At 47.0% G+C, this 27,957-nt stretch overlaps 1 protein-coding gene across 4 annotated transcripts in view; it reads right to left on the bottom strand.

Annotated features, from left to right (window-relative positions):
- Positions 1-1,028: 1,028 nt before the first annotated feature.
- Positions 1,029-27,957, bottom strand: part of ORC1 (origin recognition complex subunit 1) — a 75,290-nt gene continuing 48,361 nt past the window's right edge. For all 4 annotated transcript variants that reach the window (XM_070078507.1, XM_070078510.1, XM_070078508.1 and 1 more), the window contains exons 4-18: positions 27,329-27,453; positions 24,933-25,111; positions 23,047-23,362; positions 19,562-19,934; positions 17,887-17,991; positions 17,129-17,330; positions 13,556-13,653; positions 12,931-13,032; positions 11,968-12,139; positions 11,019-11,126; positions 10,619-10,768; positions 8,973-9,092; positions 3,429-3,598; positions 2,803-2,890; positions 1,029-1,543 (exon numbers count right to left, since the gene is read on the bottom strand). In XM_070078507.1, coding sequence (XP_069934608.1) covers positions 1,349-1,543; positions 2,803-2,890; positions 3,429-3,598; positions 8,973-9,092; positions 10,619-10,768; positions 11,019-11,126; positions 11,968-12,139; positions 12,931-13,032; positions 13,556-13,653; positions 17,129-17,330; positions 17,887-17,991; positions 19,562-19,934; positions 23,047-23,362; positions 24,933-25,111; positions 27,329-27,453 — 2,503 coding nt within the window. In that variant the 3' untranslated portion in view covers positions 1,029-1,348. The remainder of the gene's footprint in view (positions 1,544-2,802; positions 2,891-3,428; positions 3,599-8,972; positions 9,093-10,618; positions 10,769-11,018; positions 11,127-11,967; positions 12,140-12,930; positions 13,033-13,555; positions 13,654-17,128; positions 17,331-17,886; positions 17,992-19,561; positions 19,935-23,046; positions 23,363-24,932; positions 25,112-27,328; positions 27,454-27,957) is intronic.

Below are 27,957 nucleotides of genomic sequence, written 5' to 3'. Positions count from 1 at the left end.
GCAACTCCATATCCAAGTATATGGGTTCAAGTCCTGACTCGGCTTCCAATTCCTGCTTCCTACTAACACGCACCCTGGGAAGCAGTGGTGACTACTCAAGTACTTGGGTAACTGCCACCCTCAGAAGACTTGGATTAAATTCCAGCCTCCTGGCTTCAGCCAGGCCCAGTCCCGGCTGTTGTGGGTATTTGGGGAATGAAACAGCAGATGAATGATCTCTGTCTCTCTGCTTTTCAAACATATAAAAATAAGTTTATAGATTACTATGAAAAATGGCACCTTTAAGACATTTTTATAATTGCTCGATATTATTTCTAGCAACTTTTCTATAAATATTTCACTTTGTTTAAAATTTAAGACACATAATGGCATACAGTGAAAAGTTCTCCAACCCCTGATCACAAGCCAACCAGTTCTTTCCTAGAGGTAACCAATTTCTTTCACATTCTTCCAAAACTATTTTACAATATATACATATTGTTACATATATTTCTATATATGATATGTTACCATTAAATAAGTGGCAGGGCTAGTAACAAAAGTCTGTTAAGCAAGCAAAGTTTGATTTTTTTTTTTTTAATTTGAAAAGACACAGTTACAGAGAGAGATAGAGCCAGAAAGAGAGAGAGAGAAAGAGAAAGAGAGAGGTCTTCCATTCCGCCGGTTCACTCCCCAGATGACCACAATGGCCAGAGCTGATCTGAAGCCAGGAGCTTCTTCTGGGTCACCCATGTGGGTGCAGGAGCTCAAGGAGTTGGACCATCTTCTACTTCTTTCGTAGGCCATAGCAGAGAGCAGGATTGGAAGAGGAACAGTGGGATGCCGACGCTGCAGGCTGGGGCTTTAACCCACTGTGCCACAGCACCAGCCTGGCAAAGTTCGATTTTTATAATCTGATGTTTGTAATGACTGTAAACTTCCCAAATACTCTGGAAAAAATTATTTAATGAAAAATTCCAAAATATATGAGTTATTTCCATTCAGTATAATTTGCTACAATTCCAGATGCTTAGAAAAAGAAAACAAAGTTCTTTAAAAATTTTTTTAAATTTTATTTATGTGAAAGGCAGTTAGATAAAGAGATCTTCCATCTACTGGTTTACTCTCGAAACAGCCAGAATGTCCAGTTCTGGGCCAGGCTGAAGCCAGGAGTCTGGAACCCCACCCAGGTTGTTTCCCACATGGGTGGCAGGAACCCAAGCAGAGCAGAGCAGCTTGGATTTGAATTGGCACTCCAATACGGGATGCTAGCATTGCAGTGGCAGCTTAACCCGCCCACCACAATGCTGGCCCCAGAAACAAAGTACTTTAAGAACCGGCAGACCACAGTCCTTGCTCTAAAGCACCCTCACTCTTCTTTCAGGGCATACAGCACATCATCCTGGCTCACATTGAGCCGCACACGGAGGAGCAGGTCATTTCTGCTGGACTCCACGAGGAGGAGGCGGCAGGAACCAAGGCGAGAACACACAGCCATGGTTTCCGACATGGTGGGGTATGGCAGTCCCTCCATTCTGCACAGGGCCACGTGCTGACTGTATATCTAGACACAAAAAGCAAAGCGAAGGTTAAAAGGAAAAGCAATCCAGAATCGATCATTCAATTCTTTTGAAAAAAATCAGGCACTTAGTGCCCAGGACACCAAACATTCCAGAAGGCATTAATGGGTACCCCAGTGCTACACAAATGTAGGAGAATGGATTAGCCCTGGAATCAGAAAACAGCAGGTCTGAATCTCGGTTCCACCATTTCTCTAGATATGCAATTCTGGGTAAGCTACTTCACTTTTTTGATTTTTCAGTTCCACCTATAAAAGTCCTGACTGAATACAACATGACAAGTAACTATCACGGTTATACAAACAGTGTTGGTCTCCAGGGGCTTAGAGTGCCACAGCTTAGACTGTTGAAATTCAAGTCATATTTTTCTACATGGGCACTTTCCTTATGAGATACAGAGAGCAGATGCCGAGGCATGACCCTTGAAAAGAACAGAGACCCAGAGAGGCAGGACGGCAGCTGGGAACATGGATCCCTATCCTGCAGCTCCCCACTCAGTTAGGCCAGGGTAGCACTTCTGTCTTTGTCTACTCTAGATATTCACAAGTCCATCCTGTTCACTAAGACTAGGAACTGGCCAGGAGCAGGACTATTAACCAGTTCTGCCTGGGATTCGTGGCACTCACACTGTAGATGTTCAGGAAGTAACTCACAGAGTAAAGCAGAAGCCACTCTGCAGGAGAGCCCTCTAGGGCTCCAGAGGAACAATAGTGAGCAGACACGACCAACAACCGAAGATTCACAGAAGGACTTACAACCAACCTATTAAAAAAAGCCGAAGGGCCAGTGTTGCAGCATAGCAGATAGCCGCCACCTGCGACCTGCTGGGTCAGAAGTGGAGCAGCCAGGACGTGAACTGGCACCCAAAAGGGACATAGGCGTTGTAAGTGGTAGCTTAACCTACTATTGCTACAATGTTGGCCGCTATTTTTTTTTTTATCATTTATGCTTTTATTTTTCTATGTTTAGGTATAAAATACTTACCATTGTGTTATAACTGCTTATGGAACCCAGGAACAAAACATAGGTATACAGCCTAGAAGCAATGGGCTGGACCATTTAGCCCAGGTTTCTAGAAAGCTGCACCATTTAGGTTTTTCTAAGTACATGTTACAATGCAGCACCAGGATAAAATCACCCAACAACTCACTCCTCAGAGTGAATCCCCATCACACAGTGACACATGACTATTTGAAAAGCCCCGGACTACATCTAGAAGGATTTAACAATAGAGGTCAGTCACCTGTTGAAATGTTGCCTCCTCCAGTCCTGAGCGACGGAACTCTGCAAGGATGGCTCTCAGGAAGCCCTGTTCCAGGACCGAGGAATTTCTTCAAGGAAACAAGCGAAGGTGAGTTCCCCCCAGTGTCTGTACCACTAGCCCAGAGGAAAGCTCTCCTCTGGGAAACAACGCTTTCCTTCTCCATGTCTTTAGAGAAGAGCGAGAGGAAACTGGGAAATGCTCCCTCCTATTAACCTGACACCCAATGTGTCCCATGAGACAGAAACTGGCACTTTGGAAGTGAGGGGATATAGAGCGGATATGTGAAACCAGACTGTCATCACACAGAGACCCATGCCCACATTTCCTGAACTGAGTACCTCATTCTGTGTGACAGAAAACACCTCTCTCCTTGTTCCCAAAATACTTTTACTAGCTACTAGCTAAACACCCATTGTATAGCTCAACCAATGCAACTGTCCTCGTTTTCCTAAGTTTCAGTTTCCCCAACTAGACAAGCCCCTAAGAGAAACAGCTATGCCTTCTCATGAGTGCAGGAAGGGAAGCGCTCCATAGCTGTCCCAAGCTGGGTGACCTCTCTGCTGGTCTTCCAGGAAGATTCGTGCTCAGGAGTCGGAGTGTCTTACCTGATGGCAGTGATGTACGATGAAGAAAACATCTCATCCAGAGCCTCCATTAAGTGGGCCACAGTGACCAGGCCAGGGGAGCCGGGCTTCTGCTGGGAGAACTCACAGATCTCTGTGGCCCGTCTGCAAATGTCCAGGCAGCGCCGTGCATCGCCAGAGAGTGCTGCCACCTACGAGAGGGAACGCTTTATTCCTGAGGGCCCCTCGACAGTTTATTCAAGACAACTGGGCAGTGCTGGGAGTGCACGTAGGCATCAGATGAAGTACTTTGGCCTTCCAGGGAGCCTTATGGGAAGTAATCATTATGCCACACCTGAGACTCCCCGGTCAAACCCTTGTGTTGGTTTTATACATTACTCAACAGTGGAAAATGCAGTCTCAGCTTTATTTATTACTCAGGAAATGAAATCAAAAAAAGAGAATCTTGGCCCAAGGTCATGAGCCAAGAGAAAACACAAAGGGTCTTGTGTGGCCCAGAGACAGGCAGTCCAGGTCGGGAGGTGGAGGTGAGGCCCATCTGGAAACAAAACCACAGGTGAGCCTCCCTCACAGCACGTGGTGAATTTGTAGCACTGCCTGGTCAGCAGACGAGAGAACTAAAATCAAGAAGAAGGGGAGGAAGCCACACCGCTGGCAGACCAGCAGAGAATTGTGGGCAGATGAGTCAGGCCATACCACAATGCCAAAGACTGCACCGTGGCTGTTCCCCTTCCTTCTGCACAGGGCTCCTGGACCCCGCTCAGGATCCTCTTCTCTATCTCAAGCTGATTTAGAAACCACCTGCATTTTCAGTCTCTGAGAGAGAACTCCTGGACTCACTACAGCCTGCCAGGTCTCTCGATTCCTGCATTCCCAGTACTTGCCAGCAGTCTGCACCACGCATCTGCTACCATCACACACTGACTAGTGACATCCCCAAATAACTGCTTCTTTCCAAAATTCATGATATTTTAAATTTTAGAAAGCAAAACTATAGCCATAACTATACACAATACATTAAGACACTAAAAAGAATTCACATTTAAGACATTAAAAACAAAACCCAAGTTACAAAGGCAGAAACCTGAGGATCAGCTTGTATTCCTCCCTTCCTATAATCTCCCACATCCAGTGGCTGAGCATGTCCCACAAATATTCCCGTCTTATCTCTGCTTTCCTCCAGTCACCAACCCTCACTGCGAAACAACACTGTGTACTGGCGAAGAGCATGGGCTACAGGGCTGCTGTAGAGGCCCAAAGACCAGGTGCGAGGGGAACCCTGGGAGAAGAGAAAATACCTAAAACGGTCTCACCCTGAGGGAATCTGTGAACCTTGGTGCCCTTTCTTTCATTTTTTTGTTTATTTGAAAAGCAGAGTTAGATGGGAAGGAGGAGAGACAGAGCAACACTGATTTACTCTCCAAACAGCTGCAACAGCCAGGGCTGAGTCAGGCCAAAGTCAGGAGTCTGGAGCTTCTTCTGGGTATCCCATGTGGGGACAGAGCCCAAGTACATCTTCCACTCCTTTCCCAGGTGCATTAGCAGGGAGCTGGATCAGAAGAGGAGCAGCCAGGTGGGTTGTGAACCAGCGCCCATATGCGGGCAGAGGCTTAACCCACCATGCCACAGCACCAGCCCAGCCCCCCTGGCGGCCTTTTTAACTTGTGCTGGGGTGAGGGTGACATGTACTCATAGTGGCTCTTCATGAACTTGGAACTCAACCACTACTACAGCCTTGCTACCACGGTGAAGAAGACCTAGCAGGCAGCAGAGACAGCAGGAAAAGTTGCCTGTTTTTTTTTTTGTTTTTTGTTTTTTTTTTTTTTTTTTTGGACAGGTAGAGTTATAGACAGTGAGAGAGAAAGACACAGAGAGAAGGGTCTTCCTTCCGTTGGTTCACTCCCCAAATGGCCGCTACGGCCGGCGCTTTGCCAATCCGAAGCCAGGGGCCAGGTGCTTCTTCCTGGTCTCCTGTGCGGGTGCAGGGGCCCAAGCACTTGGGCCATCCTCCACTGCCCTCCCGGGCCACAGCAGAGAGCTGGCCTGGAAGAGGAGCAACCGGGACTAGAACCCTGCGCCTATATGGGATGCCAGCGCCACAGGCAGAGGATTAACCAAGTGAGCCACGGCACCAGCCCCAGTTGCCTGTTTTGATAATGGTGCTATGTGGGTATACAGTAAAAATAAAAAACTGAGTTTTTTAAACCTTAAGCCCTGATATCTATAGATATATACCCCAAACTTACACTGTATTTCCTAAAATCCTGAAGTGGGTAATTTTTATTTAGAAAACAGAAAGTTAGTAGTGCACCCTAGGAAACTAACAGAAGCAAAAACAAAATCTAAATACATCCAGCTCAATCTAGGCCTCAACCGATTCCAAGATAAAGGAACATGGGCATATAATTAAAAATAAATATATTAGCCGGCGCTGCGGCTCACTAGGCTAATCCTCCGCCTTGCGGCGCTGGCACACCAGGTTCTAGTCCCGGTCGGGGTGCCGGATTCTGTCCCGGTTGCCCCTCTTCCAGGCCAGCTCTCTGCTGTGGCCAGGGAGTGCAGTGGAGGATGGCCCAAGTCCTTGGGCCCTGCACCCCATGGGAGACCAGGATAAGTACCTGGCTCCTGCCATTGGATCAGCGCGGTGCACCGGCCGCAGCGCATTGGCCGCGGCGGCCATTGGAGGGTGAACCAACGGCAAAGGAAGACCTTTCTCTTTGTCTCTCTCTCTCACTGTCCACTCTGCCTGTCAAAAAAATAAAAAAAATTAAAAAAAATAAAATATAAATCAAAACACAAAAATAAGACTATATATATGGGAAGCAGCTGAATCAAGAGAAATCAGACCCACAAAGATTTTGGATATCAAAATTATAAGATACAAAATATAAAATAGGTACGCTTCTTTATATGTAAAAAGATGAAATAGGTTTGAAATTATGGGCAATAATTTTCAGTCAAAAGAGCATCCAAATCTGATGCCTTCTGAATTCTTATTGAAAAACCAAGAATCCAAAAAGGAAGGGAAGCTACAGGAGAGGAGTGGTAGACTTAGCAGACTGCAGAAAGGCAAATTCTAAGCCAGCTGCAAGCTGTAAGGAATTTAAAACAGATCTAAGCTATGTTAAATATCTTCAGAATTCTGAGCAGTCAGTGGGATTAAAACTGCAGGCAAAGTGAGGTATCTAGGTAAAGTAGGATTGGTCAAAAGTTAAGAAATTAAATAAGACAGCAAGAGTCCACAAACTGAGGAACAAGAGCCCCTATTTCTTTTTTTCTTTTCTTTTTTTTTTTTTTTTTTTTTTTTTGACAGGCAGAGTGGACAGTGAGCGAGAGAGACAAAGAGAAAGGTCTTCCTTTTGCTGTTGGTTCACCCTCCAATGGCCGCCGCGGCCAGCGCACCGCACCTATCTGAAGGCAGGAACCAGGTGCTTCTCCTGGTCTCCCATGGGGTGCAGGGCCCAAGCACTTGGGCCATCCTCCACTGCACTCCCTGGCCACAGCAGAGAGCTGGCCTGGAAGAGGGGCAACAGGGACAGAATCCGGTGCCCCAACCGGGACTAGAACCCGATGTGCCAGCGCCGCTAGGCGAAGGATTAGTCTATTGAGCCGCGGCGCCGGGCCCCTATTTCATATCACTGGCCAGACATTAGGGCCACTGAGGGAGGCTGTGAGCAAATCCGGGGCCTTTGTAATTTATACTTTCGTATAAAACTCTTTGAGGTCATCCCTCTCCTATTAGAACAAAATGGCTCACGGGGTCAGTGTTGTGTGCGAAGTTAAGCTGCAGCCTATGATGCTGGCATCCCATATGGGTGCCGGTTTGGGTCCCAGACGCTCCACTTCCGATCCAGCTCCTTGCTAATGTGCCTGGGAAGGCATCAAAGGATTGGCCCAGATGGCTGGACCCCTGCACCATGTGGGGAAACCTGGATGAGACTCCTGGCTTTGGCATGACCTGGTCCTGTCCATTGCAGACATTTAGGGAGTGAACTGTTAGATGGAAGAACTCTCTCTCTCTCTCCCCCCTTCTCTCTGTGACTTTGCCATTCAAATAAATGGATCTTAAACACAAACTAACCAACCAGTGATGCATGCTCCCCCAACCCCACAAGTCTGGTTATACAAATGAGAAGTGCAAAAGATACTGAGGTTGTCTTGATCCAATTATCCCAGAGCACAGGACACCGTGAACAAGCCTCATTCATGTGCTCAGAGCCCAGTAAGCTTTTTCATCTCCAATCTTACCCCCAAGTGGACAAGGCAGCGGAGGAAAGTCTCTAACAATGCAAGATAGAGACCAAAACCAACTGACAGGAGCATCTTGGAGGAAAAAAGGGTGACGACAACCCCAGATCCAAAGGGCAGCATCTCAAAAGGGCCATTCAGAGAAGAGCAAAAGCCCAAGAATGTGTGTGGCAGCACAAGTGAAAATCTCCCACCCAGAGGGTGAGCCGGTAATTCTGGATCTTTCTGAGGAGGTGCGGCTCCAAGACAGGCACCATCCCTGGCTCCCTTGGATGCCAGCACCCTACATGTCCATGTCTTAGTTCTGGGCAGGAATTATGGACCTGTGCTCCTGCTAGACCCATTCAGGGGTTCAGGGTTCAGGCAAAAGGAAACTAGAAAGAAGTTTATAATTCTGTCAAGTGCTCAAGAACTTGTGCTACATGGCTCTTTCTCTCAACCGAGGCAGAGCTGTTACCCCTGCTGCTCCTCGGCAGGCAGCAGTCCCCAGCAGCCGGGAGCAGGCAGGGCTCCGACGCCTCATCCCTGCCCTACAGCAGGGGCTTTGCTGGGCACCTTACAGTCGTGATCTCCATTTGCAGAAGGACTTTATGGGGTAACAAGTACTGCTCCCATTTTTGAGAGAAAAACTGAGGCTCAGGAAGTTAAGTCACTTTCCTATAACATTCCACATGTCTAGTATGTGTTAGAGACAGAATTCAAACTAGATTTGTCAACCCGGTTACACTACTCTTTTTTGTTTGTTTGTTTTTTGACAGGCAGAGCGGACAGTGAGAGAGAGAGACAGAGAGAAAGGTCTTCCTTTTGCCGTTGGTTCACCCTCCAATGGCTGCCGCGGCCGGCGCACCACACTGATCCGATGGCAGGAGCCAGGTGCTTCTCCTGGTCTCCCATGCGGGTGCAGGGCCCAGGCACTTGGGCCATCCTCCACTGCACCCCCGGGCCACAGCAGAGAGCAGGCCTGGAAGAGGGGCAACAGGGACAGAATCCGGTGCCCCGACCGGGACTAGAACCCGGTGTGCCGGCGCCGCAAGGCGGAGGATTAGCCTAGAGAGCCGTGGCGCTGGCCTGGTTACACTACTCTTATAATTACTCTTATAGCTGCTCCCTGAAGCAGTTACTGTTAGCTGGTAATAAGCCCACAGTGCTCATGGCCTTCTAAAGATTAAAGCAATTTTCAGACTTTGTTCTCCTTTTTGGTATTTATTTGCACTGAGTTTCCTAAATTTCTCTTCCTCCTCAGAACACCCAACACAGAAGCTCACAATCAGCAGGGGCTCAGCTGTGGGCGCAGCTGGGGCTCTCAAGTTGACTTACCTTCCTGGCTACCAGCTGGATGGCATCATCCTCAAAGGCCTTCAAATGCTTGAGTCGAGATGCGAGGATCTGCTGCAGCTGGCTGTGAGTGTAGGGCTGGAAGGACATTCGGGTCAGACCCTGGGGAGCCAAGATGACAGAAGACTAAGTTCGTGGATGGCCCAGGTCCCCAAACCCGACTCCCAAGTCCCATACAACAATCTGCATTTTTCAGCCCAGGACTACCACTACTTTCAACAAGTGCTGTTACTGACGGTGGCCAGTGATACTCTGTGGGTCAGCAGTTCTCAATTTTGTTATTTCATCCCAAAACCATTTATAAAGAACTGGAGCAGAGGAGCTGGTAGGTTCCAACACAAAGAAAAGATCAGGAAATGGAAAGGCTGGTTTCCTGGTATGCTCAGTGCATGCTGTGTGTATGTGCTCAAATGTTACACTGTCCTTCTTAAAAATGTACAAGTAGTGGAGTTGGCTCTGTAGCACAGCAGATAAAGCTGCCACCTGCAGTGCCAGAATCCTACGTGAGTAGCGGTACAAGTCCTGGCTGCTCTACTTCCGATCCAGCTCTCTGCTGTGGCCTGGCAAAGCAGTAAGTCCTTGGGCCCCTGTACCCACGTGGGAGACCCAGAAGCTGCTGGCTCCTGGCTTTGGACTCGGGCAGCTCCAGCCATTGCTGCCATTTGAAGAGTGAATCAGCAGATAGAAGACTTCTTTCTCTTTTTCTCTCTGCCTCTACCTCTCTGTAACTCTGCCTTTCCAATAAATAAATAAATCTTAAAAAATGCACAATTATTGGCCGGCGCCGCGGCTCACTAGGCTAATCCTCCGCCTTGCGGCGCTGGCACACCGGGTTCTAGTCCCGGTCGGGGCGCCGGATTCTGTCCCGGTTGCCCCTCTTCCAGGCCAGCCCTCTGCTGTGGCCAGGGAGTGCAGTGGAGGATGGCCCAGGTGCTTGGGCCCTGCACCCCATGGGAGACCAGGAAAAGCACCTGGCTCCTGGCTCCTGCCATCGGATCAGCGCGGTGCGCCGGCCACAGCGCGCTGGCCGCGGCGGCCATTGGAGGGTGAACCAACGGCAAAGGAAGACCTTTCTCTCTGTCTCTCTCTCTCACTGTCCACTCTGCCTGTCAAAAAAAAAAAAAAAAAAAAAAAAAAAAAAAAGCACAATTATTATTGCACGTTAATCCAAAATTAACACTAAATTTTAAAAGAGACTTTTATTCTATCAGAATCATCTACAAGCAGATCACCGCAGAGGAAATCTAGCCAAAGTGGGTGGCAGGTGTACTGTACCTGGCTTCACCTACACTTGTGCTTCTCACTGAACTGCAAGGCCCACGAGGGCAGACACCACATGCAGCTGGCTCACAGCTCTACTGCAAGTACCGAATGCTGCTTCTAGGCACTTAAATATTTCTAAAAAATAATTAATCTCCAGGGCTCTGGAAAGTTCAAAAGTATATAGTATAGGTCATTTGTAGAAAACCATGCAATGTTTTTTCATTCTAAAATATAAATTATAAAATCATATTTCTTAATTTTCTCATTTATTTTAGTTTTCCATGTTTTCATTTTTGCAAAAACTCCTTGGTCTATCTTATAGAGGCCAAAGAATGGAAGAGCTTGAGAGCTACCCTAGGACCTACCAGTCGGCTGGACACCCGGTTCATCATGATGCGCTCTGGGAGGTCCATTGTGTTGGCAATGGTCAGGACCACAAGTCGGGCCTCCTTGTGGGTGGGCCAGTCAAATAGATTGTACATTACGTCCTGCTTTTGAGTCCACAGAAGGTCAAGCTGCCAAGGAAAAGGAGAGAGAGACGGGTCAGCGAGGTGGAGCCAGGGCCCCGGAGTGAAGATGTATTACTGCCAGGCATTAGGTGTGTGTATTTTCCCAGGTCACGTTGCCAAAGCAGCAAGGAAGTCAGCGGACACGTCTTTCGGACCAGGGACAAATGCAGGAGGAGACAGGACTTCCTCCTACTAAGTATTTGCTTCTGGAGCATCACAGTCAAATGCATCCATTTCTTCTCCAGCCCTCACTCACCTCATCCACAAGCAAGACGGTGGTTTCCCGAGAGGACCCTTGGGTGCGGAATCGCTTTGCCAGCAGCTCTGCCGCATGGTTGGCTGTTGCCTTTTGGCCTGTCAGCTTCTGCAAGGGGGATAAACAGACAGGGTGAACTGTAACAGTTTTACTACCCTGGGCCAAAAGTGGAATCTATAAAAGCAGGAAGCTGAGAAGACTTCAGTATCTCAAACTCTGTCTCTACTCTCATCTTCACCTTAACCTGGAAGGACAAAAGAAGGTTCCAAAAGAAGATAAAGACTGTGTGCTTTTAGGTTTTATTTAATAATTCATTTGAAAGTTACAGAAAGAAGGAAAGACACAGAGAAATATCTTCCATCTGCTGGTACACTACACAGATGAGTGTGATGGCCAGGGATAAGCCAGGCCAAAGCCAACAGTTCTATCTGCGTCTCTTACATGGGTGGCAGGAGCCCAACCACTTGGGCCACCTCCCATTGCTTTTCTCAGGTCATTAGCAGGGATCTGGATTGGAAGTGGGGCATGCAGGCCAGGTTACGCCCTATGCCTCTGTGTTTGTCCCAAGTCTGCATGTTTTCAATACAAATGAGATGCAGGCTGGACCCAGAAGCCCACTGATATCACTGTTACACAACTGTATTACTGGACGTTAGCAACTCTGAGGTAAGAGCTACGCATGAAAGAGTGAGACTCAAACCCTGCCTTTCTTCTAACCCCTTCCCCGTAGCTTGCCACTCTGCCTGTTGTGTGGCTAGACATTCTCATCACCCAGCTCCTAGGACACACAGCCCCGGAGGGTAAGCATTCTGCCTTGCCCCTGCTACTAGTACAGAAAGGACAGCGCCAATACACCTAATGCATGTGAAATGCACACAAAACACAGAAGCCTTTTTGATGCACAGCTATGAAGCTAACTTCCGAAAAGGCCCAGACAAGCTGTGCTTACCTCCAAGATTTGCACGTACACCTGGTGGGGCTCTGTCAGCTTCATGCCATTGACCTCAACGTATTGAAACGGAGGAACATCATTTGTGAGAGCTGCCTGCTGCAGGCCGCGTATCACCTCGTGCACAGTGGCAGTCTTTCCTGTCCCAGGGACCCCAGAGATGTACATGCACCTGGGGCAAAGAAGGAAAACCTGTGGGTGAGGTCTGTGCCAGCCACCTCCTGCTGTAATTAACAAGAGTGTGGGACCGTGTGCTGAAGGAAGGACTGAGAGCCTTGTAAGGTGGAGGGGGGCACAGGAGAAGCCATCTTGGGAGGCTGGTCAGGGTAGGACCTGTTTATATATATATATATATGTATATGTATATGTATATGTATATGTATATATATTTTCATTCCACAAGCAGTGCCAAAGCTGTATGCAAACTGCCCCCCAAAAGAAGTCTGTTTCATGTTTTCTGAGGCAGAATTTTCACTTGTACAGAATGACCATTGCAACAAAGGCTGTTAAAGAAGCTTTAGGCTGGCCGGCGCCACGGCTCACTAGGCTAATCCTCCGCCTGTGGCGCCGGCACACCAGGTTCTAGTCCCGGTTGGGGTGCAAGTTCTGTCCTGGTTGCTCCTCTTCCAGTCCAGCTTTCTGCTGTGGCCCGGGAAGGCAGTGGAGGATGGCCCAAGTGCTTGGGCCCTGCACCTGCATGGGAGACCAGGAGGAAGCACCTGGCTCCTGGCTTCGGATCGGTGCAGCGTGCCAGCCGTGGCAGCCATTTGGGGAGTGAACCAACAGAAGGAAGACCTTTCTCTCTGTCTGTCTCTCTCACTGTCTAACTCTGCCTGTCAAAAAAAAAAAAGACGCTTTAGGCTTCTTCCCTGATTTTGTCTACTGATGCTGGGCCAAGAAAATCTGGCTGAACTGTAACCTGTGGGGAGGTAACACCACCCTACCTGCCTCGGCACCACTCACCCTCCAGTATGGTCGAGGAGTTTGCTCTCCACAAAGCTGTAGATGTCTTGGAATTCCTGCTCCCGACAGGGCAGAGACTCAGGTACAGTGGAAACATGCAGCCTACGGTTGGCAATAAACAAAGGAAGAAGAGGGCTTCAGAAAGATTCCACCTTCTCAACAGGAAGTGGGAAAGACTTATCCAGTTTCCACATGGCAACTCAATCACAAAGGCAAGGTTATGCCTTCATTCTCAGATTTCTTCATGTAACCTCATGATCCCTGGACTCTTTCCCCAGTCAGATCACTCAAGGGGACCATCACACTAGAGACTCAGACACCCTTGGTTTCCAAGCTTTGCACTTTAAGGAAGTCCCCACATGGTTCTCAAGGTACCAGGACCTAGCAGTATCCTGACTCACGAGCTTCCGCCCCCAGACTGGAAGGTGACTCCTTCCAGAGTCTGTCTGCCTTGGTTCACCCTCACGCTGCGTAAGTTTCTTCTTTCTTAACAAACACTCATGTTCCTTTTATTCGCTCCCTTTATTACGTACACAAGAGTCTACAAATTGCTCTGGTTTTATGTGAATGAAGCAGAGGCCTTATTATTTCTGCCAACCTGAAACAAACCCAAGAACGGCCTTACCTCAGCCGGGCTTCTTCCAGCACGTTGGATGGCCCCGGGGCGGCCAGCTTGCGGCTGCGGATCTGAGGGGTAGCACGGAATGGCGTTCTAGGCTTGGGCTATATTCAAAAGCAAACAAATACAAATATTTCAGGAGGAAAACACAGAACCAAACACCATCCGGGACACATCTGCAATTTTGATTCACTCAGATCTGATAAAAGGAGAGGCGGCGCGTTCTTCTTAGCCCCATCCTGGGTGAAATAGCAGTATTCTTCCTCTCTCACCTCCGATCACACACACACTTTTGCTCCTAACCGAAACCCAAACACCATTTCTTTTTCTTAATTCACAGACAGCGTCAGGATTTGAAAACAATGTCAATTTAAGAAAAGAAAGAAGTATAAATACTATCTTGAAAGACAGTGGATTATTAAGAAACCCAAACCACTCTGCTCAAATACAGGGTCAAAGGGGAGGCACACACTGGGTTTGATTCCTAAGAGCTTTGTCTAGGTTTATTTGGAAATGTGCTTAAGCTCAGGACTTCCACAACCCATGAGGCAGCACTTGGAGAAACCTTGCCAGATTTTCCTACCAAACCCCAAGGGCCACTGCCTGCGTGAGGCTAACAGCCCCCTTCTTTGCTTTCTTGCTGAGGCGCACCAGACAGACCTGCTCCTGCCAGCCTCCTCTCCATGGTAATTCTACAAGGTGCTTCCTGCTGTAAGGCATCTCCCTCTACCCACCCTCAGATACCAGTCGGGCCAGCCTGATAACTCCTTCCTCAGGCAGGGGGCATTTACAGCCTGGCTATTTAAAGGTTTCACAATCATTAATTATAGAGAAAACGGGAAAGGAGTAACAAAACGTTGCTGAGAAGGTATCAGGAAGCTTGGTGGCCCTGTGACAACTTTCATTAATTTGAAGCTGCCTACAGTCTATGTCCCTTTTTTTGGGCGGGACCCAGGAGACTCAATCAAACTACAACAAAGGTGAACTTTTTACATATTTGAGGAACTCCAGGTAAGAAGGTCTGTGATCCAAATATGATCTACTGGATTCCCTTCCCTAAAGATTGTTCATTGCCTTCAACCCAAGCCCAATTACATCTTGATATGGAAAAATAGAGGTCAGCTTTAGAAAATATGTTCATTATTTTTTAATCCTTTTTTTTTTTTTTTTTTTGACAGGCAGAGTGGACAGTGAGAGAGAGAGACAGAGAGAAAGGTCTTCCTTTGCCGTTGGTTCACCCTCCAATGGCCGCCGCGGCCGGCGTGCTGCAGCCGGCGCACCGTGCTGATCTGATGGCAGGAGCCAGGAGCCAGGTGCTTCTCCTGGTCTCCCATGGGGTGCAGGGCCCAAGCACTTGGGCCATCCTCCACTGCACTCCCGGGCCACAGCAGAGAGCTGGCCTGGAAGAGGGGCAACCGGGACAGAATCCGGCGCCCCGACCGGGACTAGAACCCGGTGTGCCGGCGCCGCTAGGCGGAGGATTAGCCTAGTGAGCCACGGCGCCGGCCTTAATCCTTTTTTTTTTAAAGATTTATTTATTTATTTATTTGAGAGTCAGAGTCACACAGAGAGAAAAGGAGAGGAGAGAGAGAGCACAAGAGACAGAGAGGTCTTCCATCTACTGGTTCACTCTCCAATTGGCTGCAACAGCTGGAGCTCCGCCGATATGAAGCCAGGAGCCAGGCGCTTCTTCTGGGTCGCCCACATAGGTGAAGGGGCCCAAGGAATTGGGCCATTTTCCACTGCTTTCTCAGGCCATAGCAGAGAACTGGATCGGAAATGAAGCAGGCAGGACTCAAACTGGCACCCATATGGGATGCTGGCACTGCAGGCAGTAGCTTTACCCACTACACCACAGTGCAGCCCCAGAAAATATCTTCTAATTAAGCATTTTCAAAGTGTGTCCCACAGAACAAAATGTACCATCACTTGAACTTTATTTAATCCAAACATCACTCAAACTCACCTGAACCTGAGAAGACCCTTTTCCTAACATAACAATGTTCTGCTAATGTTCTAGAGCAAGACAAAAAGACTCCACTTATGTCTCCCATCTTATATAACTCGTTAACATTGCATAACTCATTACCAAAACCTAAGTTGTGCTCCCAGTTTCTCAGGTGTATCAAGTGAGACAACAAAACAACATGACTCAGCAGTCCTGGATTCTATACCTGTTGTGCACTGATTATGTGCCAAATACTCTAACATTCTCTGTGAGCAATGCAAAGGAGTCATGTTTTTACTTCTCTCAGTAAGTCTGACTTGGCCATTTGATTCTGTATCTTAAAAAGAACTTAAGGGTATGGGGCCAGCGCTGTGGTTAAGCCACTGCCTGTGACACAGGCATCCCATGGGGGCATCAGTTTTAGTCCTGGCTGTTCTACTTCCAATCTCGCTCCCTGCTAGTGTGCCTGGAAAAGCAGTGGAAGATGGGCCAAGTGCTTGGGCCCCTGCCCTCCTGTGGGAGATCCAGAAAAAGCTTCTGGCTCCTGGCTTCTGCCTGCCCAGCCCCAGCTATTGCCATTAGGGCCATCTAAGGAGTGAATAAGTGGATGGAAGATATCTCTGTCTCTCCCTCTCTCTCTAACTCTGCCTTCCAAGTAAATTACTAAAATAAAACAATAAATTAAAAAAAAAATATTTGATTTACGTGGTGTAGCAGGTAAGGCTGCTACCTGCAGTGGCAGCATCCCATATAGACGCCGGTTCAAGAACCAGCTGCTTTACTCTGATCCAGCTCTCTGCTATGGCTTGCGAAAGCAGTGGAGGATGGCCCAGGTGCTTGGGCCCCTACACCTGCATGGGAGACCCAGAGAAGGCTCCTGGCTCCTGGATTTGGATTGGCACAGCTCCAGCCGTTGCGGCCATTTAGGGAGTAAACCAGCAGACTGAAGACCTCTCTCTCTCTCTCTCTCTGCTTCTTTGTAACACTGTTTTTCAAATAGTCTTAAAAAAAAAAAAAAAAAAGATATAGATATACACGGGATGCAAGCACTGCATGCGGCAGCCTCACTGACTACACCACAGCACCAGCCCCTAAATAAATCTTAAATAAAAAAGAACTTAAGGGTTGAGCATTTAGCCTAACAGCTAAGGTGCCAATTAAGATGCCTGTATACTACATGGAGGTGCCCGGATTCGATCCCCAGTTCTGGATCCCACTTCATGTAATGCACACCCTGGGAAGCATCAGTGATGGCTCAAGTAAATGCATCCCTGCCACCCACATGGATTGTGTCCCAGTATCGGGCTTTGGCCCCAGCCCAACCTTGACCACTGTGGGCATTTGGGAACTAAATCAGTGGTTGGAAGCTCTTCTGTCAAATAAATTAACTAATTAACTAATTTTTAAAAGAAAATAACTTGAACTTAAAATACTCTATCTATTGGATTCATTTCAGTACTAGGGTTTACTTAGGTATTTTTCTCCATAAATAGTCCAAGAGGAGTAGCTGTAAATGTAGCACTCTTGGACTCACAATCCTGCTGCTACTATGTAACTGTATACCTCAGCAACCCTGACTTTAAACTAAGAGAGGAGTGTTTCCCTGGAAAACAAACCTAAAAGAACCTTACTGTTTTCTGTGGTGTTTTGGAGGGAATCTCTAAGGACAACTTCAAGGTAGATCGTAGGTTCCTGGACACACTTCTAGGTGCTCTCCGTGTAAGGGGTGGTGTGGCAACCTCTTCCTGCTCACTGTCACTGCTGGACACAGAAATCTCTGCTGTTGGCAGGAACTCTTCCTCTTCTTGGTCACATTTACCATTATCTAGAAACCTGGATGGTGGGAGCAGGTTATTTTCTGTTATTTGGTGTTCAAGTCTAAATAAAAAATCCAGAAAGGCTGATTTGGATTAGAGGTATTGCAATCTCTCCTGCCATCAGGTAATATAGGATTTGCTCCACTTCTTGGGCGCCTGCTACTAAGACACACTATAAAGGACCTTATTGTCTCATTAAAGCACTCCACAACATTGTGACCCATATATTATTATTCCTATTTTATACATAAGGAATGGAGGCTTAGAAAGGCTAAGTAACCATCCCAGTTACACAGGTAGTAAGCAACAAACCCTAGATTCTAACCCAGGTCCCTGTTCTTGGGCATCCCACCCCAGCACCAGCCCTGCTGGGCACAGTGATTATGGGAGCACAGGTGCCACCTGAGCTCAGGGAAGTACTTCATGCCTTTTATGACATCTGTGTGAAACAATAACTTAATTCCAGACATGCTGAATTTCAATGGAATAACAAACAATACGTGAGGCTTTAAGGGAGATTATAGACATCACGGCTGGCAGGGATGTCTTCCTGTCTCAAGGAGCAGTCTTACCGAAGCTGCTGCCTAATCCGATTCAAAGTCAAGAGAGAACTCCTTCTGCGGACACGATGGGAAGTGGAAGAAGCTTCATTCAGGGCTTCTGGTTCTTTTGCCTCCCTACAAGACATCACAGCAAGGTTACAGGAAACAGTCTGGATCACCTGGGATGCACAACAGATGCTAGAAGAGTCAGGAGGCCTGCTTGGCTCCTGGTTTTTTTTGACAGGCAGAGTAGACAGTGAGCAAGAGAGACAGAGAGAAAGGGTCTTCCTTTTGCCATTGGTTCACCCTCCAATGGTCGCCGCGGCCGGCGTGCTGCGGCCGGCGCATTGTGCTGATCCGAAGCCAGGAGCCAGGTGCTTCTCCTGGTCTCCCATGGGGTGCAGGGCCCAAGTACTTGGGCCATCCTCCACTGCACTCCCGGGCCATAGCAGAGAGCTGGCCTAGAAGAGAGGCAACCGGGACAGAATCCGGCGCCCCGACCAGGACTAGAACCCGGTGTGCAAGCGCCGCAAGGCGGAGGATTAGCCTATTGAGTCACGGCACCGGCTGGCTCCTGTTCTTTTTACAACTACTTTGTAGAAAGCTAATCATTGTTTGCCAAAAGGTATGTACTTGAGGCTTCATTCAAACCTGGAGATCAAAGTTTGTCTTAAACTTCTCATTTAAATCAGGCAGCACCTTCTAGAAACCAAAATACATGGATCTCAGGCAGCTTCTGGTCCTTCCTTGCTTCTGATCATCTATGAATTTCCTGTCCACCGAGGCTCAAGGTTAGCAGAAATACAGCTATATAATGTAAGGCATGTATTCTGCAACATATCATGGGCCAGGTGCTAGAGTTTCTAGGTAGGAAACAGTGAAATATGAAAATTTCTGGCTTGAGGTTTTTATTTTTTATTTATACAGTCCATTATCTATACATCTTATCTAGTGTCAAACTGCAAAGTTTTTTCTAGATGTATTGGTATTATCTTCTTGTACTATATGTGGGAGAAAAAATAAACCGATTTAAAAAATGACTGCTAGGGATCAGTGTTGTAGCATAATGGGCTAATCTGCCACCTGCAAGCCAACATCCCATATGGGCACCAGTTCATGTCTGGATGATCCACATCTGATTCAGCTGCCTGCTAATGTGCCTGGGAAAAGCAGCAGCAGATGGTTCAAGTGTTTGGGCCCCTGCCACCCATGTGGGAGACCTAGATGAAGCTCCTGGCTTCAGACTGGCCCAGCCTTGGCCAACGCAGCCATTTGGGGAATGAACCAGCAGATGGAAGCCTGTCTCTCTCTCTCTCTCTCTGCCTTTCAAACAAAACAAACCTTAAAAAATAAAAAAAATAAATAAAAAAAATGACTGAGATGTGGCAAAGAGCCAAAATAACAAACAAAATCTGGAACTGTGAAGTAATATGGGCTTGGGAAACTCCCTTCTACAGCAGTGATGCCCAAGTGACAGCTAGGTATATCAGAATCATGGAAGTTTTTCAAAATATGGATTCCTGTCACAAGGTCTGAGAAGGTGGCTTAGAAATCTGCTTTTTAGAAAAGTACCCTAGTGTTTCTGTGACAGAATCAGGTCAGTGACTCCTTGCTCTGACTTTTTGCCTATGACCCATACATTTCACATCACGTGAAGGGTCTTGATTTGCTCTGTGGGAACACAGTAAGGTCCCTGGTCAGTCACCTTTTTTTGATGTTTTCTGGTTTCAGAATCACAGAAGGCACCGTGGAGGATTTCTGGCCACCGCCGACAGGGCAAAGTGTTCTCTTGTCACTGATCTCTGTGCTTCTCAAAGGTGGGACTCGGGTCCTCAGGTTTCTGTGGCGTTCATATGAAGCCTTGTTATTCTCACCCTGGGTACAAATGAGTTGAACCTTTCCAGTTTTCTGTGGGCCTCTCAGAGTTGGAGACGCGGTGTCCATTCTGTCAGGGTGAGACCTCTTAGAAGGCAAGGTGACCTCAGAGGAGGCCACTTTCTTTTTAGTTCTTCCTGGAGAACCCAAGGAATCGCAGGAAGGCTGCTGGGAATTCCTAGTGTTAGCCATCCCAGGGACACCTAAACCCAAGAGAGATCACCATCAACAGTGTAGGAGTTTTATACCTACCTAGCCAGATAATCCCCAATTTCATTATAGCTGAATTCATCCCCTGAAAGTGTATAAAGATACAAATTCCTCATATTGTGATAAGTCCATGCTTTTCTCTCCGCAGTCCAGGTAGCTCTAGTCATCTTCTGTCTTTCTGCCTAATTTCACGAGCGATTTTCCTAATTCGAAACCTATGTCAATACGTAAGTCAGCTTTTGTGGATAAAGGTTCAGAAAGTTCCTTGAAACAGCAGACCAGAAGAGGGCCTCAACTGGAGTGAACTGTGCACTCTCCCCACCTACTCAACAGCATTTGAAGAAATCCGTATCAGTGATGCTACTGAAGACCCCCAAATCCAAGATTATATCTGTCAATAGAGGCAGGAGGGATCCCTGGGGACAGTCACTGGGTTCTGAGGCTACACAGAACCATGTGGATTTGCTCTTCCCTCAGCAGGACCTCAAAACCAAGCATCCCAGCCATTCACTGAGAGCAACCAACAGACCTATTATAAGGGCAGGGTGCCAGGTGGAAACAAGGTTCAATGAGACTCAAACCTGTCTCGACTCACATGACACTGGTGTGACTCGGCAGAGAGTCCGCACAAGCATCTGTGATATGGAGCGAAATAAGTGTCTGAAGGCACCTGAGATAGATCTTGAAGGAGTAAAATCTGCACTGAGCTGAAAGGGGAAGGAGAGCGGTCACGTGAGGAGAATGAGCTACGGCAGCAAAGCAGGCGAGCTCCGGGCATTGCAGTCCCGGGGAGGCGCAGCTGCAGGCAAGGCCCGAGAAGTTACCCACCACCTGGGCACGAGTCTTTACGGCACCTTTATTCATAGTCACCCCCAACCAGAAACGACAAAAACGTCCTCAAACTGGGAATGGACGAGTTGTGGTAAATCCCTACAACAGGCTACTGCACAGCAACAGAAAGGGAACAAATTACTGACACGTGAAACAGAATAACGACTCTCAAATGCAGAGCTCAGTGAAAGGAGTCTCTCTCAAAGGCTACAGACTACAGAATGCCAACTTGACAAGGTATGTCAAAGTGTTCGTGGCAAATGGAATGAAAAGATAATGAAGTTTACCTTGGAAAAAGAAACACCGAAATGCATACTGTTTTCATAGTACGCAGTTCCATGAACTTTGAAAGCTCCTCATACGCATAGATTTCAAATTTTTTTTCCACCAAAATAAACATTTTTTTTAACAGGCAGAGTTAGACAGTGAGAGAGACAGAGACAGACAGAAAGGTCTTCCTTTTTCTGTTGGTTCACTCCCCAAATGGCCACCACGGCCGGTGCGCTGCGCCAATCCGAAGGCAGGAGCCAGGTGCTTCCTCCTGGTCTCCCATGCAGGTGCAGGGCCCAAGCACTTGGGCCATCCTCCACTGCCTTCCCGGGCCACAGCAGAGAGCTGGACTGAAGAGGAGCAACCAGGACAGAATCCGGCGCCCCAACTGGGACTAAACCTGGGGTGCCGGCACCGCAGGTGGAGGATTAGTCAAGTGAGCAAGGGCACCAGTCATAAACATTTTTTAATTGCATTTTTCCATGAAAAAGATATTCCAGAATAGGTAAACTATAGAGATAGCAAATAGACCAGTGGTCAGCAAGGGCTGGGGAAAGGGTAGTTTTTAATTTTATTTATTTTCATTTCATTCAAAAGGCTGATTCACTTCCCAAATGTCCATAACATCTAAGGCTATACAAGGTGGAAGTCAGGAGCTCCATATTCAAGGTAGGTCTGTCTCTTCCATGTGAGTGGCAAAATAAATGTAACACAATTAAGATTTGCTGATTAGAAATAATATTAATAAAAGGAAAAGAAATAAAATCCCACAAAAATGAGACACAATCTCATTTATTAGGATGGCAAGCATCAAAAAACAAAATAGGGGACAGCACTGTGGCACAGCAGGTTAAGACACTGCCTGCAGTGCCTGCATCCCATATAGGTTCAAGTCTAGCTGCTCCATTTCAGATCCAGCTCTCTGCTAATGTGCCTGGGAAAGCAGAGGAAGATGGCCTGAGTACTTGAGCCGCTCCATCCACATGGGAGACCTGGATGAAGCTCCTGGCTCCTGGCTTTGGCCTGTCCCAGCCCCAGATGTTGTGGTCATTTGGGGAGTAAGCTAACGCATGGAAGATTCTGTGTCTCCCCTTCTCTCACTCTGTAACTTTGCCTTTGGATTAGCAGTTGAGATGCCACTTAGGATGCCTGGGTCCCTTACCAAAGTGCCTGTATTCAAAATCCAGCTCTAGCACCTGATTCCAGCTGCCTGCTAATGCAGACCCTGGGAAGGCAGTGGTGATGGCTCAAGTAAGTGGGTTCCTGCCATCCACACCATCTACATAGGAGATCTGGACTGCATTCCTAGCTCCTGGCTTTGGGCAGTCCAGCTCAGGGACACAGCAAGTATTTGGCAAATGAACCAACAGATAGTAGTGGTAGTTTCTTAAAAAAACTAAAAATAGAATCAGCATATGACCCAGCAATTTCAGTTCTGTGTTATATACCCAGAAGAACTGGAAACGAGATCTCCCAGAGGCATCTGTTCTATCTGTATTCATGGCAGCATTATTTATGGCAGCCAAAAAGATCCCTCTTGAATGGATGAATGGGCAAACAGAATGAGATGTATACATACAATGGTGTATCATGTATTTGAAAAAAGAAAGGGAATTAACACATGCTGCAACATGAAATAACTTGGAGGACATGTTGATAAATGAAATCAATAAGCCATGAATAGACAAATAGTGTATGATTCCACTTATAGAAAAAAAAACAGGGAATAAATAGGAAAGTGGTTTCCAGGGGCTGGGGAAAGGGGAGTTGTAGCCTAATTGGTACAGAATTTCATATATGGAAGCTGACAGTGACAGCTGCACAACAATGTTAATGTACTTATTGTCATTTAAAGGCGATTAAAATGGTAAAACTTTTGTACCTACCTCAACATGTCCCACCATTATACCTGGCCCACCGCTGCACCAACTCAGTGTTCTGGTATGTATCTTATCACAGTCCTCTAGTCCCAGTACTGCCCACTGCAGCCCTTTCCACACTTACTGCCAAGCTCCAGCCTCTTCCTAGCGGTGGGCGTGACAGCACGTGGAGTCTGGCGGGATTTAGAGGCCGAGTGTCTTAATTCAATCCTCTTGACCACCTGTTCTGTTGTGGCTGAAGAAGGGCTTTCTACACCCTTAGTCTTCGCTTCTATGGGCTTCTGGCACTTGGGGCTGCCTTCTTTTGGTTTGTCCAACTCCGCAAACAGTTCAGGGGACAGTGGTTTGAATGACTTTTCATTCCAGGATAGTTTCACAAAGAATGTCTTCTCATTTTTCAGATCCATAGGTAATACTTCATCTGGGGCTAAAGCTACTACCTGAATTTAGGAAGTACACGTGAAGAGGAAGAGAAGCAAAAAAAAAAGCCAAGGAATACTCCATCAGAGCTATGATTAAAAACAGTTAATGTCCACAAATGTATTTGGAACATTATGGTTCCAACAGGAACAGTACAGTGTATCTATCGATACAAATAAAACATTCACTCATTTAATCATTAACAGCTTTAAAGGTATCATGAAATATATAGTAAACTACTCCTCATTTCACTTTCTAAAATGTTGGCTTCACTTCTTAATTCCTCTCACTATCACCTTAGTTCAACTACGCATCATCTCATGCATCAATCATTTCTAGAAGCCTCCTGGCTGATATCCATATCCTACATTGTTCTCTTTTCCAGTCCATTCTATTCACCCATGGAAACTTCTCTAAACCTGCTCTCCTGCTTAACAGTCAATAACAGCCCAACACCGTAGCAGGCTCAAATTACTTACCCTGATTTCTGAATGCCTTTTGAACTCCGGCCTCATCCTAAGCTACAAAGCGCCAAGCACTCCTCGCAACGGCCTTCCACCACCAGCACAGCTCCCACTGTGGAGCATCTGCCCAAACGCATCCCCCTACCTTTCCGAACCTATTCTGCACTTCAGCTTCTGCACCTGCCTTTCCCTTCTTCAGCTCTCTCTCCTTCAATCTCTGGACTCAGGTAATTTACTGTAGTCATACCAGACCAATCTCTCTGCTCCGTCCATAAACCCAACTACCTATCCACCATACAGCCACACTTCACGTGATGACCAGTTTCCATTTGTGGGGAGCCTGAAGTAGCTACAGGAATAACACACACATTTAGTTTCCAAACCAGAGTTTCAGTCCAGCCTGGAAATAGCAGCTCATGGCTCCTTTGATTTATCACAAAATCCCATTATACAAACTGGCCTATAACAACTAGCACTCTCTTTACTGATGGTCTCAAAGTGAAGTCCTCATTTAAGCAGGTGTATTCAGGGGCTGACACTGTGGTTCAGTGGGTTAAGCCACCGCTTGCAGTGCTAGCTTATGGCTGGCAGTCCTGGCTGCTCCACTTCTGATCCAGCTCCCTGCTGATGGCCTGGGAAAAGCAGTGGAAGATGGCCCAAGTCCTTGGGCTCCAGCCACCCATGTGGGAGACGAGGAAGGAGCTTTTGGCTCTGGCCTGACCCAGCTGATGGGTGATACTATCTCCCTCTTTCTCTGTCTCTCCTCTCTCTAACTGCCTTTCAAATAAATAAATGTCTTTAAAAAAAAAAAAGAGTATTCATCTTCACAATGCTTCATGCCTACCACAATCATAGCTGAATATAATATTTCACTGGGATGCATTTACTAATACCTATTCATCGCTCAGGTCATAACATAAATGTCATTTTCAGAAGGCTCCTAACGCATGATCTGTGCTCCCAATAAACATTTGATGAAGCTAATAAGAAGGCAGAGAAGATGACAGGGAAAAATACATTTGCCATGGGGTAAATTGGAGCCAGTCGTATTTTTGGGGTCAGGTAGTTTAAGAAGCAGACAGAAAAAAAGCCTCAAGACAGAACCCAGGATGAAGGCACTGCCTACCTGCACAGGGCCAATGATGGTCTCAGCACTAACGTTGCTGTCGCACGCAGGGTAATCGTACCAGAAGAGCTCCTGTTCAGCAGGCTTTCGGCCCAACAAATGCCGCTTACAGACAGGAATTTCGCAGAATCGGACAAACCACTGTACTCGAGCACGTTTCTTAGAACGAGGTTCACCATCTGGGAAGGATTCGGCAGAAAGAAAACGTGAGCCCGTGTCGTTGAGCACTTCCTCTGTGCCAGACACCATGCTAAGCCCCTGATATGTACCATCTTTAATCCTCATGATAACTCTACTAGGTAGGTACTGTGGGTATCGCCCTTTAACTGGCAAGGACCAGGGCTGGTGCTGTGCTGTGGTGGGTTGGGCTTCCACTTGGGCACCAGAATCCCAGGTAGGCATACCAAGTCCTGGCTGTTCCTCTTCTGATCCAGCTCCCTGCTGGTGGCCTGGGAGGGTAGGGGAGAATGGCCAAGTGCCTGGGCTCCTGCACCCACGTGGGAGATCTGGAGAGAGCTCCTGGCTCCTGACTGGCCCAGCTCTGGCCATTGCGGCCATTTAGGGGGTGAACCAGCAGATGGAAGCTCTCTTTCTCTGTATCTCCCTTTCTCTGTCTGTGAATCTGCCTCTCAAATAAATAAATCTTAAAAAAAAAAAAAAGCCTACAAAGACCTTAAATAACTAGTCAAAGATCACAGGACCAGTGGCCAGCAATCTGACTCCACTCCACCCCTGCCTCTCTCCAGGTGTTCCACTTCCTTAATGGTGCTATTACTTGACAAAAAAATTACAAAAGGTGGCCGGCGCCGCAGCTCACTAAGCTAATCCTCCACCTGCGGCGTCGGCACCCCGGTTCTAGTCCCGCTTGGGGCGCCAAATTCTGTCCAGGTTGCTCCTCTTCCAGTCCAGCTCTCTGCTGTGGTCCAGGAGGGCAGTGGAGGATGGCCCAAGTGCTTGGGCCCTGCACCTGCATGGAGACCAGGAGGAAGCACCTGGCTCCTGGCTTCGACCATTTTGGGGGGTGAACCAATGGAAGGAAGACCTTTCTCTCTCTCTCTCTCACTGTCTAACTCTGCCTGTCAAAAATTTAAAAAAAAAAAAAAATTACAAAAGGTATTTTAGAAGAGCTACTCTAATCACAGGCACCAAACAAATCTTTGGTAGAAGAACGTTGCAAATCAGCAATTACAAAGAAGGCATCAAACAGCAACAAAACAAAAATCCTAGAGAGAATTAATACATCTACCACTGACAGATGCTTTCTGGCAAACGTGCGCTTGTTATCCTGAGCTTTACTATTGTATTGCCACTAATCTCACTCCATACCAGCATCAGCTCCAAGTTTCTGAAAGCCCATACATTCATTAGTGCCACCAACACTGTTCCCACCTCTTCCTAATTCTCTTCATAGCAAGTCCTCAGCCATCCAATGGAGACAAGGATTCTAAAACCTAACACATAGTCCCCATTTCTGCGGAAGTGCTCCCCCTAGTGGATATTAGTTTGGTGCGGTTTTTCTCCATAACTGTCTCTAAGTAGTGCAAAACATCTACTCTATCAGTTCCTTCTCTTAGACATACAAATTGCCACAGGACTATCTAACTACTGTATTAGACAGTAATTCTTCTCTTTCCCTAGGAAGAGGCAGTTATGTGTAGCTACAAATTACCATCTTTCTTACTAATCCTCCTGTTGGAGCTATGCCCTATTCTTACCTTTCTGTGCATGCCTCTTGTCTTTGGAGGGTTGGGTAGCTCCAAACATCAGGTGAGGCAGTGACTGTGGGCTCCTCGGTTAGTGCTACCTTAGCTTCTCCAGCCTTGAGACAGGAGTGGCTTCCCGCTCTGTTCTCTGGGAAACGGCACCTTTTCCTCCAGCCTTTTCAATACTTACTCACAAGACCCTCTGAGTAAAACCCCTACAGTGGTTTCATTTCCTTGACTGCATACCACCAGAGGCACCTCCCAATGCATCTTACCTCTGTGTGTAAGGAAGCTCACTTACAAAATGTTACTAAGGTCCTCATGACAAAATTAAAGCACACATCCCCTTGATGGTGTAAATTCCATATTTTTTTCCTTCTCCCTTCTTCCTAAATAATCCATTCTTTCTCTTCATCCTCAAAACCCTGCCTTAATGGTCATTCTTACCCACTCCTTAAAAAAAAAAAAAAAAAGCTAACTTCTTAGCCTTCCACTTCCCTCTAACCCAGTGATACTCTAGTGAGTGAAGAAGTTCTCTAGACAGAAGAGGAAACAACTACTAGTTCCATGACCCCACCTCACAATCTATGATGCCGTGTGTGCTGCTGTGAACACAAAATTAGCGGCCTCCCCTCTTCCATACGTTCAACTCATTTGCAACAAGGAATGGTCATCAATGCAGCCCAGACTCACCATCTTCAAACAACTCAATCAATTTAGCAACATATGGATTTTCTTCATCATCCCCTTCAATCAATACAAACTGTCCAACTTGGATATGAATGTCAGAACAACCATCTATTTTCACACATATTTCCCTAGGAAGTAACAGAGAAATGTGTTAGGAAATTACTTAGGGTGGGCCAAGCTCTTTAGATACCCTGGGCATAAAGGAAGTGTTTTCCACCTAAATGGTTCTCTCTGCTGATCAACTCTCCTAACTGGGAAACCAACTGACCCAGTCAAAAGTAAGAGCAGACAAATGGGTTGAATAAATTGTGTTTGCATGGGTGATGAATCCAGAGGCCTTAACGTGATCCTTAGCTTCCTTCAGTTACTGACAAAGAACATCAAGGGACTCCCATTGCTGGAAAGCAACCCAATAACAAGATCAAATCATTAAAAGAGCTCTACAACGTTGCTCATCTTGCTATTACTAAGAGGTAGATAAAATCCACCTCAAACAGATATGGTATTGCCATGCATATCAAATTTTATAGACCCACCACAACTTCACCCCTAACATTAACTGCTACAGTTCTGCTAGTATTTCCTTTCATCACACAAAACCCTCCTTACAAACAATTCATATATACTGTCCC

The sequence above is a fragment of the Oryctolagus cuniculus genome, chromosome 7, assembly GCF_964237555.1.
Source record: "Oryctolagus cuniculus chromosome 7, mOryCun1.1, whole genome shotgun sequence".
In the NCBI taxonomy this organism is placed as follows: Eukaryota; Metazoa; Chordata; class Mammalia; order Lagomorpha; family Leporidae; genus Oryctolagus; species Oryctolagus cuniculus.
The sequence above is the reverse complement of the archived record's forward strand: the minus strand, read 5'-3'. Positions and strand labels throughout refer to the sequence as shown.